General features: G+C 44.4%; 1 protein-coding gene across 1 annotated transcript; it reads left to right on the top strand.

Moving 5' to 3' along the window:
• The first annotated feature begins 13765 nt into the window (after nt 1-13765).
• Nucleotides 13766-18987, top strand: LOC150016043 (dehydrogenase/reductase SDR family member 2, mitochondrial-like). Its single transcript, XM_090268321.1, has 7 exons — nt 13766-13837; nt 16862-16932; nt 17672-17675; nt 17912-17959; nt 18223-18357; nt 18590-18636; nt 18888-18987. The coding sequence occupies exons 1-7, from the start codon at nt 13766-13768 to the stop codon at nt 18985-18987; spliced, it is 477 nt and encodes a 158-aa protein (XP_090124447.1).
• The last annotated feature ends 2820 nt before the right edge of the window (nt 18988-21807 follow it).

Below are 21807 nucleotides of genomic sequence, written 5' to 3'. Positions count from 1 at the left end.
TTAGAAAAGAGAGGAGTATTAGCTTTTACAGAGAATTGTGAATATTTTTGACAACATGCTAGTTTCTTTAAAAAAAAAGAGAGAGAGAGAGAGAAACATAAATTTGCTGTTCCACTTCTTCATGTATTTATTGGTTGAGTCCTGTATGTGCCCTGGTGAGGTGTTGAACCCGTAATCTTGGCGCATCAGGATGGTGCTCTAACCAACTGAGCTACCCTGCCAGGGAAAAATGGTGGTTTCTTTAAAAACTTTAAAAAATTTTTTCAATTATAGTTGGCATGCAATATTAGATTAGTTTCACATGTTCAGCATAGTGATTAATAAAACTTACAAAGTGATCCCCCCAGTAAGTTTAGTGCCAATCTGACACCATACATAGTCATTACACTATTATTGACTATATTCCCTATGCTGTAGTTTACATCCTACAAATGGTAGTTTCTTAAAAGTTAGTTGCAATATAGAATTTGAAGCCATATCAATGAATTTTTGTACTCTGTGATATTAGAATTCTTTTGGTCTATCTTGCACTTCAAGTGGATCTTTCACCCATGTATGATTTTGTAACATCATACATTGGTCATCTGTAAAATTTTGGTTCACTGAGATACACAGATCCTCCAAAGTGGACACATTCCATCTTATAACATAAAAACACAGTTATTAATATCAACATTGATCTGATGGGGAAAATCTTTTTTTTTAAAGGATATTTTATTGATTATACTGTTACAGTTGTCCAACTTTTCCCCCCTTTGCCCCCTATGTCTGGTATCCTCCCTCCCTTCAGCAATACCCCCACTTAGTTCCTGCCCATGGGTCTTTGGCTTCTTCATTTTCTATACTTTTAAAAATATCCACCTGTCTATTTTGTACCTACCAATTATACTTCTTTTTAAAAAAGTATATTTTATTGATTATGTTGGTACAGTAGTTTCCATTCCCCCCCTTGCTCCCCTCTGCCCAGCACCCCCCTTCCCTCCAGCAATCCCACCCCCCTTAGTTCATGTCCATGGGTCATGCATATACATTCTTTGGCTTCACCCTTTCCTATATTATTCTTTTTTTTCTTTTATTTTATTGATTATGCTGTTACAGTTGTCCCAGTTTCTTTTCCCCCTGCTCTCCCCCTCCCTTGAGTTGTCCCACCCCCTTAGTCCATGCCCATTGTTTGTGCATATACTTCTTCTCAACATCTTCCTGTCTACTCCACTCCCTCCTACTATGCTTCTTAATCTCTGCATCATCTCCCTCCCTTTCCCCCCATCCTTCTCCCTGCTGACCTCCCCCCAATATGTTCCCCGTACCTATAATTTTTTTTCCCCTTTCATCACCTACTTAGTTTGCCTTTGTTTCAATTCCCTAGCTTCTGTTGTTGGTTGTTGTGATACAGTTTTCATTTTAATGTTCATAGTTTTGATCCTCCTTCTAAACAAGTCCCTTTAACATCTCATATAGCAGTGGTTTGGATCTAACAAACTCCTTCAGTTTTACTTCGTCCTGGAAACACTTTCTCTGCCCTTCTATCCTGAATGACAGCTTCGCTGCATAGAGTAATCATAGTTGTAGGTTTTTGCTTTTCATTACTTTGAATATTTCTTACCAGTCCCTTCTTGCCTGTAAAGTCTCCTTTGAGAAAGCTGCTGATAGTCTAATTGGGACCCCTTTGTACATAATTTTTCTCTTCTCTCCTGCTGCTTTTAAGATTCTCTCTTTATCTTTAATTTTTGACATTTTGATGATAATGTGTCTTGGTGTGGTCCTCCTTGAGTCCCACCTATTCAGAACTCTCTGTGCTTCCTAGACCTGTAAGTTCATTTCCTTCCCCAAGTTAGGGAAGTTCTGCTTCATTATTTTTTCACATAATTTTTCAATTTCTAGTTCTTCTTCTTCACCCTCTGGCAATCCTATAATTCGAATGTTCGTTCGCTTATAGCTGTCCCAGAGGTTTCTGAGCCTCTCCTCACATTCCTCACTTTTTGTTTCCTCTTTCTGCACTGATTGACTGTTTATTCCCTCCCTATGTTCTGATTTGTTGATTTGATCCCTGGTTTTCTTTCCCTCACCACTTGTCTTGTATGTATTTTTGTTCATTTCAGCAGGACTAGCCTTCATTCCTTCCCTGTCTTGATTCAGCTCCGCTGTTAGGTCTGTAAGCTGCCTTATGACTGTAGCTCTGAACTGAGCCTCAGAAAGATTCGCTATTTGTTCATTGGTCAAGGCCTTTATTTGTTTTTTTGTTAGTTGTGTGATTAGTATTTCAATCATTAATTCTGCCATTCTGATCATTTTGTTTATCTTTCCTTCTTGGGCGGGGCACTCTCACACCTGCTACGCTATATTGGGCGGAGCCCCGTGTACTTGTCACAACCTGGCGACCTTTCTCACCGCACTGTGGTGCTTTGCTTTGGGGCTGGGGGTCCAAGATGGATTCCTGCTGTTACTCTCCACTGAGAAACCGGGAGCCTGCTCCATCCCCACAGTCCGAGACAACGGGGTCTGCCTTCCCCGGTGTTGGAATCGCGAGCCAACGGGTCTGGTCTGCAGCCGGGGCTGGCTCCCAGGTGCTTCTCTCCTCCCCCCAAACACAGGTGTCTGCTTACTGGGTCCCACTGTTCGCTGCTGCGGCTGCCGCCTCCAGCACAGTTCGATCTTTCTCAGCCACGGTTTCACCCTTCCTACCCATCTGGAAGAGCACACTTGTTTATGACTTTATAAGTTGGACTTCCATGTAGCTTTATTTTCTGGAACTTCTTATTATTTTTGGTTTTGCGGTAGTTGTAGTCCTTCTTAGTTGTGGAGGGAGACAGAGAGTGTTGGTCTATGCCTCCATCTTGGCCGGAAGTTTCCTATATTATTCTTAACTTCCCTCTGTCTATTTTGTACCAACCAATTATGCTTCTTAATCCCTTCACCATTTCCTCATTTCTCCCCCTTCCTGCTCCCAGCTGATAACCCTCCGAATGATTCCCACACCTATGATTCTGTTCCTATTCTGGTTTGCTTAGTTGGATTTTGTTCTTATTTTTTAGATTCAGTTCTTGATAGTTGTGAGTTTGTTGTCATTTTAGTGTTCATAGTTTTGATATTCTTTTTCTTAAATAAGTCTCTTTAACATTTCATATAATAATAGCTTGGTGACTATGAGCTTCTTTAGCTTTACCTTGTCTGGGAAGCACTTTATCTGGCCTTCCATTTCAAATGCTAGCTTTGCTAGATAGAGTAATCTTGGTTGTAAGTCCTTGCTTTTCATCACCTTGAATACTTCTCGACAGTCCCTTCTTGCCTGCAAAGTTTCTTTTGAGAAATCAGCTGAGAGTCTTATAGACACCCCTTTGTAGGTAACTGTCTACTTTTCTCTTGCTGCTTTTAAGATTCTCTTTTTATTTTGAACCTTTGGCATTTTAAGTATGATGTATCTTGGTGTGGTCCTCCTTGGGTCTAGCTTATTTGGGACTCTCTGTGCTTCCTGGACTTGTATGTCTAGTTCCTCCTTCACCAAATATGGGGAGTTTTCCGTCATTATTTTCTCACATAAGTTTTCAATGTTTTGCTCTTCCCCTTCTCCTTCAGGCACCCCTATGGTTTGGAATTTGGCACATTTAAAGTTGTCCCAGAGGTTCCTAAGCCTCTCCTCATTTTTTTCAATTCCTGTTTCCTCATTCTGTACTGGTTGACTATTGTTTTCCTCGTTATGTTCCAAATCATCGATTTGAACACCAGTTTCCTTCCCTTCACCATTGGTTTTGTGTGGGTTTTCCTTCGTTTCATTTAGCATATGCTTCACTTCTTTCCTTATGCATTTGCTGTACTTAAGAATATCTGCCAAGTCTATGAGCATCTTTATCACCAGTGTTTTGAACTCTGCATCTGTTAGGTTAACTATCTCCTTGTTTGTTAAGTTGGCTATCTCCTCATTGCTTGGTTCTCCAACTGGAACCTTGACTTGTTCCCCCTTTTGGGCAATATTCTCTGTTTCCTCATTTTGACAGGCTCCTGTGTTTGTTTGCCTCTGAGTCTTAGGTAGAGATGTCGCTCCTGTTACGTTTAAGGGGTGGAGCCTTAGGTATTCATCAGTACAGGGCGCCCTGTTTCACCACGTTGTAACGCTGTGTGTTGGGTAGAGGTTTGAGAGGGGACAATGTCGCTTGCTCAGCTCACCTCTTTTCCAGGCACTTCTCCCACTTTGTATGGACTGGCACCTCTCTAGTTGTTGCCCTGGCTGTCATTCCCAGAGTGGGTAGGTCGCGGATGTTCTAGGACTGTGGGAGCCCTTTAAACAAGTGGACTCTGCTGAGAGACTGGCAGTTTCTTCCTCCACCCCAATCCCCACTGGTCTGTACAGTCAGAAGCAATGAGGCTTTATTTTCCCTGGCACTGGGACCATGAGCTGTGTGGTCTGGTCTGGTGCTGGGAGTGCTCCCCAGGTGTCCCTCTTGACTTTTAAAAATGTGTGACTGTGCCGCGCTGCCACCACACTGCATCCTCCCCACCCCGGCTCCACCCCTCTTACCTGTCTGGATGAGTATTTCTTTATATCTTTGTTTGCTGGACTTCCATGTAGTTTGATTTTCTGTAACTTCTGGTTGTTTTTAGTTTTGAGGTAGTTGTATTCCTTCTTAGTTGTGGAGGGAGATGCAACATGTCTGTCTAGGCCTCCATCTTGGCCAGAAGTCCCTGATGGAGAAAATCTTATAGTGTCAGGCAATTGTCAAACTCAAGGCAGATGCAGATTTTCCGCAATTCTAATTTGTGCTGGAAATTCAAATTTTATCAGTGGCAGCAATTATTTTATTTCAAGACACAGTCTTCTTTGTTTGTTTTGAGAAAATATCTGCCAAATACCCAATATGAATAATCATAGTTTGTCTGTCAGTCATTCTTTCCAGTAAAAATAGTGTTATATGAAAAAAGCAGATAGCTCAGCTCACATCTCAGATGCTTGCACAAGTGCTTTTTTTTGAGATTCCGTCATTCTTCAGTGTGTGGAAGAAATGCTTTATCTGTACTTCTCATTTCTTCACAAAGAATATTAAAAAGATGTGTTCTCAAAGATCAAGATTTAATAAACTAATCTTAAATGAAACTGGCTGTTTATTATTTTTAAGCAGCAGGTGAGTGCCAGTGAAGAATGTAATGACTGTCTGGATGGTCTGGTGCTGCTGTCTTTTTTGTGCTAAGCAACAGCAGCTTTCCCCAGTATTGATTTTTGTCTTCAGTGGAAATATCAAAATTGTTGTTCCAGAAGAAACCATGAGATTCTCTTTCTCTGCCTCCTCTTCTTCCTCTTTCTTCCTTCTTCCTGGAGCATTTAAGCCACTTACATTTAAAGTGATTATTGACTCCTTTTTCTGCATCTATTGATATGATCAGTGGCTGAGTGGAATACTACTTGGCCATAGAAAAGAAGAAACTTTTACCTTTTGCAACAGTGTAGAGGGACCTAGAGAACATTATGCTAAGTGAAATAAGCCGGTCAGAGAAAGACAAACACCATATGATTTTGCTCATATGTGGAATCTAATGAACAAACTGAACCAAAAAGGAAAATAGAGACGGACACATAGATAGAGAGCAGGCTGACAGCTAAGGAGGGAGCTAGGGGGTGGAGGGATTGAGCAAAAAGGAGAAAGGACTCATTGCATGGACAACAGTGTGGCGATTGCAGGGGGAAGGGGGATGTAAGGGGACTAAATGGTAATGGAAAAAAATACAATAAAAAATTTAAAAAGTGATTATTGATAGTTATGTATTTATTGCCATTTTATTATTTTAACTATGTTCCTCTTTTTTTCTTATTATTATTAGAGTATTTAAGCCATTTACATTTAAAGTGAGAAATCAAGATATTCACAAAAGTTAGCCAACACTGAAAATTTCACCACCACCTGTGTTTGTTGCTACATATTCACACGAAAGAATATCTTTAACAATTATTTGGTGCTGACACAGGATAAATACAAGAAGATGGCATATTTCCCCTATGTATGTTGTTTCATTCATTTATGATGCACAAGTACTATTCTTCAGACAAGTGATCAGGTCAGTCGTCATGCCTGCAGCTGCATCTTGGATTGGATGAGTGACTGCACTGCTGCAGAAGGCTGTGCTCGGGATTCCTTTCACTGGCTTTTCATCCAGCAGACAGTCAGCAATGTCAATGGGTAAGGCTTTATTACCTCTCAGCTGTTTTGTGCACTTCTCTAGCTAATGCATCTGATAACTTACCCTGCAAGGTACTTCAATAACTTCTTCATTTCCACTTTGAAAAGCTTTAAGAAACAAGTTTTAGCTTTGAAAGAGCTGATCCTGTATACATTTAAGATAAGCAGTTACTTTTTCTCTAAACTCTGAATGATCTCAAAATGCTGCTGCAACTTACCTAGTGTTATAATACCATTCAAAATGTTCTGTTGCGTAAGACATAATAGGATAAACTATTAATATCTACATAGTTGAGTGAGATATAAATTTCATCATATTTTTCTTTCTTATCTAGTTTTGCACAGTTTCTTTGAAGCATATGCCTCCTTTTCACTAGTCAGAGAACTCTGATATGTCAGTTTCATCTTTTTTCAGTATTTTTAGACATAGATGCTACAGTTGTGGGAGGAGGAAGCAAGTCTTCTATTTTTCTTAAGCTAGTGGTAAATCCTTGAATATAAAAAGAAAAATATATTGTTAAATGATCTTATGTGTTAGAATAAAATTTTATTAAATTTTAAAATACCAATTTTTTAATAAAATCACAAACTTTAGTAAGATTTTTGAAAAATATCTAAACAGCGTTATTGCAAAACAAGATAAAGCGTGCATATATCTTGTGCATCCATGTAGATGCAAGGCAAACTTCAGAATTTCAAAATAACAGTTTATTAGACACTAATTCTGAAATTACAGCAAGTATAGCTGAAGACAGCTAGAAAGAACACAGTAGGAGTCCAAGAACAGAGTCAATCTCTTGAAAATACATATATTTATACCATAACTCTACTTTTTTAGAATATTCTGGAAAACATGAGAAATATACATACACATTTCATTAGCTTTCGGAGCAATGGTGTCATCACACATCACGGAGTCTCTGGAAAACTCCGCAGTACACTTGTGAGAGAATGAGGGTCAAAGTGAGCAATGTCTTAACTATCATCATGAAAGTAACTTTTACCCTAGAGACGCCTTGAAAGTACCTACCAAGGGTTCCCAGATCACACTTTGAGAACTGCTATACTAAAGTAGTGTGTATTCTGTGAAATATTCTGCAGCTTTTAAAAACAATGAGGTAGATCTTTATGTATTATTATGGAACATGCTGCAGAGCAATGGAACAGTGTTTACAATATAATATGCAAACACAGAAAACAAATTTACACATTCTATACTTACATATATGTATGCAAATGCATAGAAAGTTCTAGAAGAACACACTATTAATTATGGTTAATTTTCAAAAGGGGGTTTGGTGGCTTAATGATGGAGAATGTTTGCTTTATGTGTATTTAAAAAAAACAGTCACAAGGAGACTGTATACCTGTATTACTGGTGTCATTTAATTAAATAGTTTGTCCTCACTTTTCTCCTGGGTAATGTTCAAAATTTATACAATTTTCATTTTTTTTTCATATTGATTAATAAGTTACAGTTGTCACTGTTCTATGGAGACTCATCACCACTAGGGTAAAAGGGTATGAGTATGGTTGCTAGATAAAATACAGGATGCCCAGGTAAGTTTCAATTTCAAATAAACCAGGAATAAGTTTTTTAATATAAGTATGTTCCATGCAATATCTGGGACATACTAAGACTAGAAAATTGTCATTTGTCTGAAATTCAAATTTAGCAAATTAAAAAAAAAAAAATCAAACCCAGGATGCCCAGATATTAGGAGCAGAGTCATACTGTCAAGCTGACTCCTGATAAATGCCTTTGCAGCTTGTCACGGTTGTGAGATGTTGTGGTTTCAAAGGGATGAGCAGGGAGTAGATTGGAGGGAGATTATAAAATGTTGCAACAGGAATTTTTGTTTCTGCTTTGAAACGCACATAAGGCTTCCACAAAATGTAGTCTTTGAAGTTAGGCTTGCATAACTATCCTGTAAGCCACCACGAGGCTGGTAATATTTTCTGTGCTTCTGAGCTCCAGCCAAGTCCCTGTCTTTCTACTACATTACCCCATGGCTACAAATGCCATGGCTACTATGGGTTTTCCTTGAGGAGGTAAAAGTTCATTGCCAGAACTTTCTTCTCCATCATCACTTTTCTTCCCCTTGTGGGAATGTACAGATACCACTTTCCTTATTTCTATGTTCCCCGATTTTTTGTCTTAAGTTTCACTATGTCACACTATGGTCCATATCTTCCTCAAATGTATTGTACAAACCTTTAGATTTTTCCCTTCTTTTCCTCTTTTTTTCAGATTTTTCTCAGAGAGAAATCTCTCTTGCTTTTCTCATCTCTCTAGTTTGTGAATCAACCAACCACCTTTCTAAACAACCAGTCAAACAACTACTGAACCAACTGACTAAACTATCTGTCTTAGTCTGCTCAGGCAGCTATATCAAATTGCCATAGATTTGGTGGCTTAAACAACAAACACTTATTTCTCACAGTCCTGGAGGTGGGAAGTCCAACATTCATGCACTGGCAGGTTTGGTGTCTGGTGAGGGCCAGCTTCCAGTTTCAAGGACTGCTGTCTTCTTGCTGTGTCCTCACATTGGCAGAAGGCACAAGACACCTCTGGAGCCTCTTTTATAAAAGCACCAATCCCATTACATGGACTTCATTCTCATGACCTTATCACCTCCCAAAGGTTCCGCTTCTAAATGCCATCACATGGGGGTGGGGTTGCTTTCAAGGATATGAATTTTAGGGAAATACAAACATTTGGTTTTTAGCACCATCCCAGAAACAAAGAGTGGAGGATGCTTCAAGCTGCTATAGAGGCCAAAGCATAGTGATGCTATGTTTCATGTGGACCGCAACTCTGTGAAGACAGTCTCTCGTTCTGTAGAACATCAGCTTTGAATCATCTATGCCCAGGAGAGGATGTGGAAGGGTCCACACTGAAGAAGAAAGGAGTTGGGTTTAGGTCAGGATCCTAGGCTAGCAGTTCTCATGGAGGAATCTTTTTTTTTATTATTACTTTTTAAGACATCAGATCTATTGGTGTTTGCCCTTGGTTTGTCCTCCTTTTTCTTTTTAAAATCAACTCTATTAAAGTATACTGTAGATACAATAAAATGCACATAATTCAAGTGTACAGTTCCTGGAATTTGGACCGTATATATATATACATTTCTCCACCATCCTCGTCGAGATATAGAACATTTCCATCACCTTAGAAAATATTCTTGTGCCCCTGTACTCAGAAAGCCATTGATCTGATTTCTACCACTATATGTTAGTTTTATCCATTCTACAATTTTATATAAATCATACCTTTCTTTTAACTTTGCTTAGGCAGTTTTTTCTATGCAGAAATAAAAAAAATTATTATTACAGTTTTTATGATTTTATTTTTTTACATTTGAATCTTTGATCCATCTGAAATTTATTTTGTTGTGTGGTATGAAAGGCTTAGATCTAATTTAATTTCTTTTTCCCCAGAGAGCTACCCAGTTGTCTCAGCATCATTTATTGATAAATCTGTCTTTTTTTGTCACTGATTAGAAATTCCACCTTTATCATATATTAAATTCTCAAGGGTGTTTGTATCTATTTCTGAGCCTTCCCTTTTGTTCCTTTGATTTTGTTTGTTCACGTTATCCATACAACTGTTTTACCTGTGACTACATTATTTTAAAAAATCTTATATCTTAGGATTTTATGCTTGATCTCATTAATGAGCTAATTTTCTCTGAGATTCTTGTTCTAGTTATCTATTGCTGTATAAAAAGTTACCCAACACTTGGCAGCTTGAATGTTTATTATCTCACAGTTTCTGAGAGTCAGGAACGAGAACAGTGTAGCTGGGGGGTTCTGGCTCAGGCTGTCTCATGAGGTTGGGGCTCAGCTGTCACTTGGGGCTGCAGTCATCTCAAGGCTGGGCTGGGGCTGAGAGGTTTGGCTCCAACCTCATTCACGTGGTCATTGGCAGGCACATGGGTCTTGCCGTAGGGGTGCTTACAACATGGCATCAGGAGTGATCCAAGCGAGAAAGAAAAAGACAGAAAGGGCCCAAGATGGAACACTCATTTTTTATGTCCTAACCTCAAATGACATACCATTACCCCTACCAACCCTGGTATGATGTGGGAGGGGAACTGCACAAGGGTGTGAAGGCCAGCCCACTGGGATCACGAGGACCATCTTAGAGGCTGGCTTCCACACTTCCAGTTTTGACTCTCCTCTCTTCACACTTTATTTACTGATTGCTTACTTGCTCTCCTGAGTGCCAGAATGATTAATCCAACTTCCTGGGCACCTCCTCTGAAATGTCCCATAGGCACCTCTACGTGGACGTGGCTTGTCCCATGTTCTCTTTGGTTGTGCCCTGAGCCTCAAACCTATCTTCATTTTGACATGTAGCATCCTCACTGCATTTATTTTACTCCACCATTACACTATAAATGTATTGAGGGTAGGAACTGTGCTTTCATTATTTTGCTGTTTACAGTATTTAATACAGTGCCCAGCATGGCATATTTGGACCCAGGTGACAGCCTGGGTGGTAGGTGGACACCCGGATGCAGAAGGGCACTTGGAGCTCTACAGCCATCAGGCCTTTTAATTTTTTTTAATCTGATTTTTAAAAATATTTATTGTATTTTTTCCCATTTCTACAGCCATCCGTCTTGTATCGTGTGCCAGCGGCCTGATCCAGCAGGGAGGGGCTGTTTCACCAGCTTTGGGACTGAGGCTTGTGGTGTCCTTTTGCTGCTAGTAGAAACGTCTCTGTGGCATTGTACCCAGCTCTCCCTCCCCAGCCAGATGAGTCTGCAGGCTGCCCACCCTGCCCACCCCTTCTTTCACAGTGTGGGGCATGAAGCCTGCTTGAATCTATGGGTCTGTCTGTTTGTATTGCACATGAGAGTCTGGGGACAGCTGGACTGGCAGGACTGGGTTCCTGGTGAGTGGTGTGTGCAGTATTCTGCAGAATATTGCTCAGACAACAAGTCCTCACTGTCCCCCAGATCCCCCCTCACCACCTCCTCAGATGTGGGGGAGGCCTTTTCTCACCACCACCTTTCTTAATTTTAGAACCGTGCATATCCGGAATCTTTGAGTTTTTCAAATAGAATCAGCAGTGCCTAATACCCAGCCTGCAGCCTGCTCTCACCCTCACACTCAGCTGCAGCCTCCAGGGCAGAGGGCTCCAACCACACTCAGCCAGGTAAGGTTGAGCCGGCACCACCTCAGCCAGGGGCAAGGATGATGTGGCCTAAGGTGAGGCTGCCCAGGTGCTGTTCCCTGACCCTGGAATTGCTCACCTTGACTCCTTTTTACCTTTTGGGCTGATGGTTCTTCTTGTCTCTGTCTGTGGCTCAGTCTTTTTTTTCTCCCCTGATTCTCATAACAAGGCTCTTGGCCTATCAGAGCCCATAGGACCACCCAACTCAGCAGATGGAGCCAGAGAAGGGAACAGACTGGCCTCGGATCACTCAGCTCCTGTTGACTTCTCCCAAGTCCCTCTTTCCTGATTTTTAGTGTTTCTAACTATTCCACAGCTCTCAGTCTCTCCCGTAATCTTTGTTTTCTTTCCTTTTTCTTTTCCCTTCTCTTTTCTCTTTGGACCCAGTGGTGACTGGGTTCTCCAAGGTGGGACCAGATTGAAGTGTGTCCATTTGGCTTCCCCACCTCCATATTTGGGCATCTGGTTTGATCAGCATGGAAAGGGGAATCAGAGTGGGCAGTGCCAGGCTCAGAAGCCGGTCTAAGCTCCCCGGACCTGCGATCAACTCTGGCCCAGCTGGCTCAGCTGACTGCTTCAGAGTAAAGCATAAGCGAGGATGGGGGGAGAGTGAACCAGAGCCCAGGCCTTTGGAAGTTGCTCAATCTCAGGCCCTGGGAAGGAGGGACCTTGAGTGGGAAGAGGAACCTCATCTCTGATAAGGCCTTACCAGTTGCTCCACAGTTTACCTGTAATAGACCAGAGCTGCTTCTTTTTACAAGAAGGGCAGTTTCCTTGCAAATCACCTTGTGGAAAGTTTAGACAAGCAGGGCTTGGTAAGAACTGCTGCTGTAGGCCAGAGACAGGGACAGTCACAGATTTGCAAAGAGATAGAAATGGCTTCTCAGAAGTGCTATAACTCTGGCTTTCCAGCAGGGGGTGCTCTGTATTTACAAAAGTCGAGTCGTCTTCTCCTGCTGCCCTCCCAGCCAAGGAGACCAATTCCCCTGGCTCTTGATGCTCTAAGGTTCCGGTAGGAGAGTCCCCCAGGGGTCATAACAGTGTTTAGAATTTGGTGTCTTGTTTAGGAAAGGTAGAACAATCAGAAATGGAAACCCATCTGATCCCCTTGAAACGAAAGGCTGTAAATATGACCTTGCATAAAGGAGAGTGTGGAAGAGAGACAGTGAACAGTGAAAGCAGCTAGGATAAAAAAGTGAGGAGGTCTAGTGCCTGCAAAGGATGTTTTGGAAATATGGTTATCAGAAGAGACACAAATTGGAAACCAAGGCTGTCCCTCCCAAAGCAGAGTATTTGGTCACCTTCATTATGCGCTGATACAAACTGATATTGAATCTGAAATTTCTCCACAGTTTTTGAGCAGCACCCATCCATTTATCATTTATACATACCAACCCCTAACTGGGAACTGGGTTATGCAAGGGTTGCTAAGGAACGTGGGGAGATGCAGCAGGTACAGCAGGCGTTGCTTAGTAACTAGGAGTCCCTTGGTATTGGAGTGGCCAGAGCAGGTCTGGAACTGATGAGGGTCTGTGAACAAAGTCAGCCCACGCCTGAGCCTCCTGAAAGTGCCTTATTGTTGTTGGTCGCTTGATCTAGAGCTGCCAGAGCCTGCCTCTTCAGCTCTCTGTCCCTGTCACTTGAGAGAAGTATATCCCAGGTCCCTGAGTGTCCTCAGAGCATATAAATAAGCCCTTGCTCCAATCGTTCCTTCTCCACCTCCCTCCGTAGGAATATGATCAGATTCCTGGACTCAGGACCAGGCATGGCTCCTGAACAAGCAAATGGGAATCTCACACTGGGGAGACTGGAGACTCTGGCCTCACAGTGATGTTGCAGCTGGGAAATTTGGGATTTGGGTGAAAGAGGTCCCCTAGATAAGCATCTTGGATGCATTTTCAGTTCACAGGAAATGTCTTCATATCTGAGTCTCCCACACCAGGCAGGTCCTCCTCCTGCCTTCATATCTGTGCGTATCTACAGGGACACACCCCACACTTTCCTTCCTGAGGGTGTGCTGGGGGCTGGGTCTCCACACTGCCCCTGGCTTGAGGCTGCTATGGCTGGCCCGGGCTCCTCCCAGCCTCCCTTCAGATGGCTTCACTTCAGCACAGCCTGGCAGAGACACAGTGCACGTATTTGGAGCCCCAGTTGGCGTTCTCAGTCACAAATGCTCCATTCTCTGCACTCCAGGCACAGAGGTGTCCCTGCTCTCTCCAGACACCCTGAACAGTCATACCCCTCCTCTGCTCCTCCTCTCAGTCTGCCCCCTAACTGGAGTACCTGTGCCACAGCTTTTCCTGTCAGACCCTCCTCCATTTCCCAGGTGCCAGCCATCTGCAGCTGTGCCAGCGGTCACTCTCCCAAACCCACCAGAACGAGCTGTGCACCCTGTACTCCATCGGCCTCACTGAGCATGGCTTGTCTCAGGGCTCTGGGGCCCCAGAGAGGGAGCACCCAGGGGGGGAGTGAGGAGATTTGGGACAAGGTGAGAGAGAGGCTGCTGGGAGCTGGCTGAGGGGTTGATGTGGGGGATCCAAAGGGCCCATCCCCACAGGGACTCCCCCTCCCCCACCTTTATTGTAAATACAGGCACTGGAGGCAGGTCTGACCACTTCACCCTCCACCCCCAGTGTGGCCAGTTGTTTGTGTATTTTCAAAGTGAGTTCTTAACCTCTCTCCGCTTTCTTTCCTCTTCCCATCCCCTTTGCATTTATTCATTCAGTAAGTATATAGTGAGGGCTTGCTACATGCCAGGTGTGTTCCAGGCTATGGGAAGAGAGCTGTGGGATTAAGTCTCTGCTCTTGGCAGGACTCATGAATCCTAAGGTCTCTGCTCTTTGTCACTGATTTATTTCTTAATCCTTCTGAGGGACTTATATTGGTGGAAGTGCTCCTCTTTGGTGACTCATACTTGCTGCTGAGATTCTCCACCTTTCTAGACCTGGGCTCCTTACTGTCGCTCAAATGAATCTGCTGCACCTGTCAGGCCTGAACCCACCCATCAGCTTCTCATGGGCTCAGACATTCCAACCCCATGTGACTCCATTTAATCATCCTGCCGTCTGGTGCACGAGGGTCCAGGAGAGACCTTGTAAAATGCCTTGAGGGCTGCCTGGCCAGGTGGCTCAGTCGGTCGGAGCGTCATCCCTTACTCCAAAAGGTTGCGGGGTTTAATCCTCAGTCAGGGAGCATACAAGAGACAATCAATGGATGTTTCATTCTCACATCAAAATATTTTTCTCTCTCTCAAAATTAATTTTATATATATGTACACACACACACACACACACACACACTCGGGTGAGCATTAAAATAACCTGGGGTCCATCTCAGGCTAGATTGCTCTCCCATGACTCCTGTTCTCTTTACTCCAGTGTTTTGTTCCCTTCTCCCACTGATGGACAAGATAGACAGATGGAGTCACGTTGTTCCTCCTCTTGTTAGCCCTCCCAGCTGCCACGAGCCGTGGGCCATGGTGCTTCCTTCTGCCCTGCCTAGCTCTCTGCACTCTGTGGACATGCTCTCAGGCTGGCCCCTCATGCTCTCTGCCCTTGGAAGGGTGTCCTTTCCTCCATCCACAGGGATGACCTGAAACATGAGCTTCCTGCAGCTGCTGCCAGCGGCCTCCAGGCTGTCCCGCTTCCTTAATGCCTCTGAAGGATCATTTGTGATTGGATAGCTGGCATTTCATTGCTGACAGTCTCCTGACTGTCCTGAGTCATTTGCCCTGTTAGTGTCTCGTTCATGGCTCATGAATCTTTTTTTTTTCTTTCTCAGAGCTGTTTGAAATCTTCCTCCCTAAAGCTGGGCACTCTTGCCCATAGCCAGCCTTTTACTTTCTCTGCCCTGCTTCTATCCTCCAAGGACTTGCTATGGCACATGCAATTCTGCTTCCCTGCACAGAAATTGTTCCCCAACTATATCTGCTGCCACCTCGGAGGTGAGATGGTTGCAGAGTGAGTTTAGAATTTACCGGATGCTCTGTTTATACCTGAGTGCAACTTGAGGTAGGTACCCTGCGAGGGAATTCCTCCTTGCTCCTCTTATCCTTGGGCCAGTCTGAGCACCACCCCAGACAGAAACCACCTTCTGTCAAGCAAGTTGGGAAATTACTCATCTACCCTCCCCCCTTTATCTCCTCCATCCCTTCTCAAAGACTCTCCGGCGTGCAATCTTTTCAGGCTCAATGTCCCTACTCAAGGCTTGGTAGCACAAACAGCTACTCTTCCTTCGTTGCTACTAGGGCGGTTTCCCTCAGTAAGGGTGGGACTCTCACCTTTTCCTTGGCTCACGTGTAACTCTGGAGCCTGGGAGGGGTCTCGTCCCAGCCCCACTGTCCATGGAACTGACACATGTGGAGCTTAGGGCAGACATCCTGTGGGCTGATGATGCTCTGTTTGAGCCTCACCCTCAATTTCTTCTTCTTGGGGACTTCATGCTGGTCTCCCTTTAGACCTCTGAGCCACTTCTTGTAGTCTTGGGGGTCATCTGTACACTGGAAACCTATCATCAGAGAGGCCTCAGCAGCACTTGGCTGAAGCACGTCCCTGGCCCACATCCCAGGGGATGAGAGGTGTGGGACCAGCAGGAAAAGCAATGGGCAGGCACGTCCAGTTACAGATGAGCAGTCTCATTCCTTGGAGGCACAGGACACAGTGGAGCTCAGTAAGGACAGCGCCCCACAGGAGGCATCTGGTGCCCCTTCAATCCCTGCTTGCACTGTGTTATAGACCCCAGCTCAGTCTCTGCATCTGTCCTTGACAGTTTCTCTCCCACTTCTCCCCTGTCAGTAAACTCAGTCTGAACCCAGATCCAGGTTTTAGTCACAGACAGGATCAGCACGGGCTTCTACTTGCAGAATGGCAATTCTCTGTTGTGTCTCCCTCTTCATGGGGGCCACAGGAATGCTCAGAGCCTAGTCTGTAACAAACTGATGTGTATGCAGGCCCTCGCAGCATGCGTTTTTGTGACCGTATAATAGAATAATGTTCAGTTCTTAACACATGCTGGGATGTGTTGGCCCCAAACTCACTTGCTTTTTCTTATTTTTCAACACTATTTTTCCTAGTCTCCAGTTTCTCATGTAAAATGTCTATATTAATTTGTTTTGTGTTGTTGCATTGTAAGGATGCCTCAAATTCAAATAAAAACATAGAGAGAAAAAGATGACTCTTCCAGAAATTTGCTTCACTCCCACTACCTAGGACTTTCCTTCCACTTATTCTTCAATCTTTTTCCAGTGCCCTCTGCTTATATCTTTGATCTGCAAGTCCTGTTTCTTTTAAAAGCCTGAACGTGTCCATCAATCATCCCATTCCTGAGCTGTTTGCGTTTTTAAAGCTCTATTACAGGCCTGTCCATTATCCTGCCTGCATAGCCAACCATTAGCAAGACGGAAATATGTCTTGGTTGGATCAGAAGTGGGAACAGTGTGTGCAATCTGCACACATCTGGATATGCACTGACTGTGTCTCTCTTCATTCTCCACAATGTCCCTGCCCTGATTTAGATCCTGAATGTCAATGTGAAGTCCCCAGCCCTGCTGCTGAGCCAGCTGCTGTCCCACATGGAGAAGAGAGGGTAAGGCCACAGGGCTAGGTTAGAGACTGAGGCCTAGGAATCCAGTCTGGAGAGCACAGGGGCACAGCTGAGGGTGGGGAGGACAGAAGAGGTCTCCTGGGATCTTTGCATCCCCCTCCCTCTACCTTGCCTTATCCTATGTGCAGCCACAGCTTCTAACTCTAGTGGCTTCAGGATGAGGGTGATATTTCAGGGGCCCAGGCATGTTCTGTTGGCCTCGACATCACCAGGTTTGGAAAGAGGCTGTGCTTTAGCTTCTTAACATTGTGGGATGTTTGTCCACACCCTCACCTATCCGGTTCTGTCAAGCTGGACAATCCCTTTTCACCAACATGTCCTATTTCTGTCCAGAGGGGGAAGCCATCCCAGGCCCCTCCTCACTCCATAATTCTTGGTCTCCAGTGACCCTCTCCTGTTCCAGATCCTGCATATCTGACTGCACTTTACACATGTCCCCATGCCTGTTTCATGACAGGGACTTGGGTACCACCTCCCTTGGGATACATCTGTTTCTCTGTCTTCTCCTTATAGACACATTCTTTGGGGATTGGCTGGGGACTGCCTTGAAAAGAAGGAAAAATTTCTGACTGCCATTTCTTGACTCCTCCTGGCCCATATGCTTCTCAGAGGTGGCACATTGATAAGCATCCCGATCAGCCCTGGTGCTGCTTCCCCAAGCCCAGTGCCCTCTTCCCCATGTACCTGACTTTCTGCTCATCTCCTGCTCTGGGAGAGGCAGAAGAGTCTAGTGGCTCTGAGCATGGACACTAGGTCAGAGACATAGGCTGGCATCCCAGCTCTGCTACTTATTGGCTGTGTTACTGAACTTCTCTGAGCCTCAGTTTCTTTAGCTGTAAAATGAGGATAACAGTAGAACCTGTGTGAGGATTGCATGAGTCAAAGACTGTATTATAGCACCTAAATCAGTGTTGACTTACTGGCTTCTTCTCTCTGGGGTCCATCTGTCTCCTCTCAGGAGGGGGTTGTCATCCTGGTCTCATCTATTGCAGGTTATACACCACAGGCGGTGAGTGCTGGATGGGAGGGGTGAGTGGTTTCCTAGAGTCCCACAGGGTCAGTGCCTGGAACTTACTGCCTGGAACTCCCCTCCACTTACTCCTGTTGCTCTTGGCTGAAGTAGTGCCATGTGGCTGCTGGGTCCCTCACCTGGGGAGGTGTCTGAGGTCTGGGCTCAGGCCAGGTGTGATCCTCTGTAGGTGAGAAATTGAACTGATAGGATGCTTTCCCCCACATCCCCATTCTTCCTACTCACTCTTAATCCTATCTCAGGAAGCAGGTGCCTACAATGCCAGTAAGACAGCCCTGCTAGGCCTCACCAGGACACTGTCAAAGGAGCTGGCCCCCAAGGGCATCTGTGTGAACTGTCTGGTTCCGGGAATAATGGAAGCTGACTTCAGCCAAGTGGTGAGCACTGGGGCGTGTCCTCTGTTCCCTAGCCTGGCTCACTGAAACCCTTCCAAACAACAAGGATAAAGGGGATCGGCGTCCTCACCGTCCTCTGAACTGAGCCATGAATGACTCAATCTATCAACACTTAGAAAGGCAAACCTGCCCCGTGACTACCTCGGGGCACTGCCATCTCCTTGCTTTCTCAGAGCTGGCTCTTTAATCACTTCCCTTTGCCCACTTGTTAAAGAACAAGGCTTTGTGGAATAACTTCAAGGAAACCCAGCGGGTGCAGAGGCAGGTGGGGTTTGGAGCTTCAGTGGTCTGGGTGCGTTTGGGGAGGGGCATCTGAGTCTATCTCAGGCGCAGACCCTCCCTGCCTACTGCCCATTCCTTGTGCTGACAGCCTTGTAGGTGCAAATAGCCCTGCTGAATCTGCCCTGCCCCTCCATGAAGCCCACCCCCGTGGGGGCCTGTGAGCCCCAGAGCATCAGCACCAGAGTCTGAGATTTCTGACGCTGTGCTCTGTCCTCCCTCCTTCCCTGTAGGATCGAGCAGCCGGAGCTTGTGTCCTTCCTGTGCTCTCCAGATGCGAGTTACATCACTGACGAGAACATTGCGGTGGCCAGCTTCTCCCCTCAGCTCTGATGGGGCCTAAGGGCCACAGATCTGTGGGTCTGGGCTTAGGAGCCTGAGGGTGAGTGGGCTAGGGAGTTGATCTTTAAGGTCCAGGGACAGAGTCCAAAGCTCTGCCAGATTAGCAGTTCCGAGGCTTGCTCATGCCAGATTGAGGCAGAACTCCCCAGTAAACTGATCCTTGGGACCCTCTGCATGCCTGTAGTAGATTTGGCTGCTGTGATCTCACAGACATATAGGTGTTTGGTGTGGGGCTGTGGAGCTGCAGGAGTTCATAGGGCTGGTGTTTTGAAGGAATCATAAGTGACAAGACTAGAGGCTCAGGCCACTGAAGGATCCTGGCTCCTTCCCTATGTTCTTGATGCTTTATACATTTTTTCCCCTAAAATAAACTCAAATGTATCTTCAACTCTGGAAAGTCGGAATGGTAGGGCCAAGGGCAGCATGGCTGAGGATAAGCCTCTCTCGTCTCTTGCCTTCTGTTGCTGCCCTGAGCCCATCGCAGACCCCTGTCCCTGTGGTGGGGAGTGAGCGTTCCCAGCAGGCGCTGCTCCATTCTCTGAACTGGGGCTGGTGGAGGCTGAGCATGGCTGGAGGGAGTGCTGGGAGGAGGTGGAGGGATTCTAGGGTTCCTCCTGGGGTCCTAGAGGCTAGTGGTTGTTAATTATTTCTGGGTTACACAGGCCTTTGATCACCTAGAAGAAAAGGTCACACCAAATCTTGTATATGATTCCTGGTTGAGACCCTTCTCATTTAGACAGAAGAGAGTTGTTGGTACTGATGTTTCTCTTGGGGTTGGCTCCTCTTGGTGAAGGCCTTTCTATTGTCCTTGGTCATATTTGGAGGCACTATCCCTATGTGTAGACATGTCTGAGGCTCAGCAGGGTTGAGGAGAAACAGTGGCCTTCAAGTCATTAGGACTCTGCAGACACCTCTCCTCTCTTGCTGTCAATATGTCTTGCCCTGAATTGATCCCAAGGAGGACCTGAGACACACCTTTCAACCTGGCCACTGACCTTCACCTTGCCAAAGACCCTCACCTAGTGCTCTCTCTTTGGACTCCCCTGGATGGTTCCTTGTCATGAGAATAATTCAATTACAAAAGCATATATTGCATTATACTGCAAACCATGTATTTGGCCAGACACCCCAGATAGCACAAATATACATAAGACCCAACCTCCCTCAAGTTCCTTCATTGTGGTGGGTAAGCAGCAGGTAAAACAGTTGTCAGTAAAGGAGGCAGAGCCCTAGCTGCTGTGGCTCAGTTGATTGGAGTGTTGTCCCATAGGCTAATGGTTACAGGTTCAAATTTTCATCTGGTCACCTACAATCCCCAGTGGGCGAGTGTCAGAGGGAGCCAGTTAATGTTTCTCTCTCACATCAGTGCTTCTCTCTCTCTCTCTCTTCCTCTCTCCCTAAAAGCAATGAAAAAACATCCTTGGGTGTGGCTAATAAATAAATAAATAAGGCAGAATGTGTTCATTAATTCAAGAAATTCATTGGTACCACTCAATGCCATGCACCGTTTTAGGATGTTATGGGCAACGATGTACAAAACAAGTTCACTGCCCTACAAAGCTTTCATTTTATTATTTTAATTATTTTAAAGCATATTTTATTGATTATGTTGTTACAGTAGTCCCAATTTTGTTTTCCTTTGCTCACCTCTGCCCAGTACCGCCCTTCCCTCCAGCAATCCCACACCCCTTAATTCGTGTCCATGGGTCGTGCATATACGTCCCTTGGCTTCACCCTTTCCTATATTATTCTTAACTTCTCCCTGCCTATTCTGTACCAACCAATTATGCTTCTTAATCCCTGCACCATTTCCCTTTTCTCCCCTTTTCCCCTCCCAGCTGATAACCCTCCAAATGATCCCCATACCTATGATTCTTTTCCTATTCTGGCTTGTTTAGCTGGATTTTGTTTTTATTTTTTAGATTAAGTTGTTGATAGTTGTGAGTTTCTTGTCATTTTAATGTTCATAGTGTTGATCTTCTTTTTCTTAAATAAGTCCCTTTAACATTTCATATAATAATAACTTGGTGATGATGAGCTCCTTTAGCTTTACCTTGTCTGGGAAGCACTCTATCTGCCCTTCCATTCTAAATGATAGCTTTGCTGGATAGAGTAATCTTGCTTTTCATCACATTGAATACTTCTTGCCAGTCCCTACTTGCCTGCAAAGTTTCTTTTGAGAAATCAGCTGAGAGTCTTATAGGCACCCCTTTGTAGGTAACTCTCTGCTTTTCTCTTGCTGCTTTTAAGATTCTCTCTTTATCTTGAACATTTGGGATTTTAATTATGATGTATCTTGGCGTGGCCCTTGTTTGGGACTCTCTGTGCTTCCTGGATTTGTATGTCTATTTCCTTTGCCAAATTTGGAAGTTTTCCTTCATTATTTTTTCACATAAGCTTTCAATTTCTAGCTCTTCCTCTTCTCCTTCTGGCACCCCTAAGATTTAAATGTTGGCATATTTAAACTTGTCCCAGAGGTTCCTAAGCCTCTCCTCATTTTTTTCAATTCTTGTTTCCTCACTCTATACTGAGCGACTGTTTTTTTCTTCCTTATGTTCCAAATCATCTATTTGAACCCCAGTTTCCTTCCCTTCACCATTGGTTTTGTATGGATTTTCCTTTGTTTCATTTAGCATAGCCTTCACTTCTTCCCTTATGTGTTTGCCATACTTAAGGATATCTGTCAAGCCTGTGAGCATCTTTATCATCAGGGTTTTGAACTCTATGTTTGTTAGGTTGGCTATCTCCTCGTTGCTTAGTTCTCCCACTAGAACCTTGATCCATTCCCTCTTTTGGGCCATACTTCTCTGT

Source organism: Furipterus horrens, unplaced genomic scaffold (genome assembly GCF_987537825.1).
Source record: "Furipterus horrens unplaced genomic scaffold, mFurHor1.1.pri manual_scaffold_3, whole genome shotgun sequence".
Taxonomy (NCBI): Eukaryota; Metazoa; Chordata; class Mammalia; order Chiroptera; family Furipteridae; genus Furipterus; species Furipterus horrens.
This window is presented reverse-complemented; position numbering and strand designations above follow the sequence as displayed.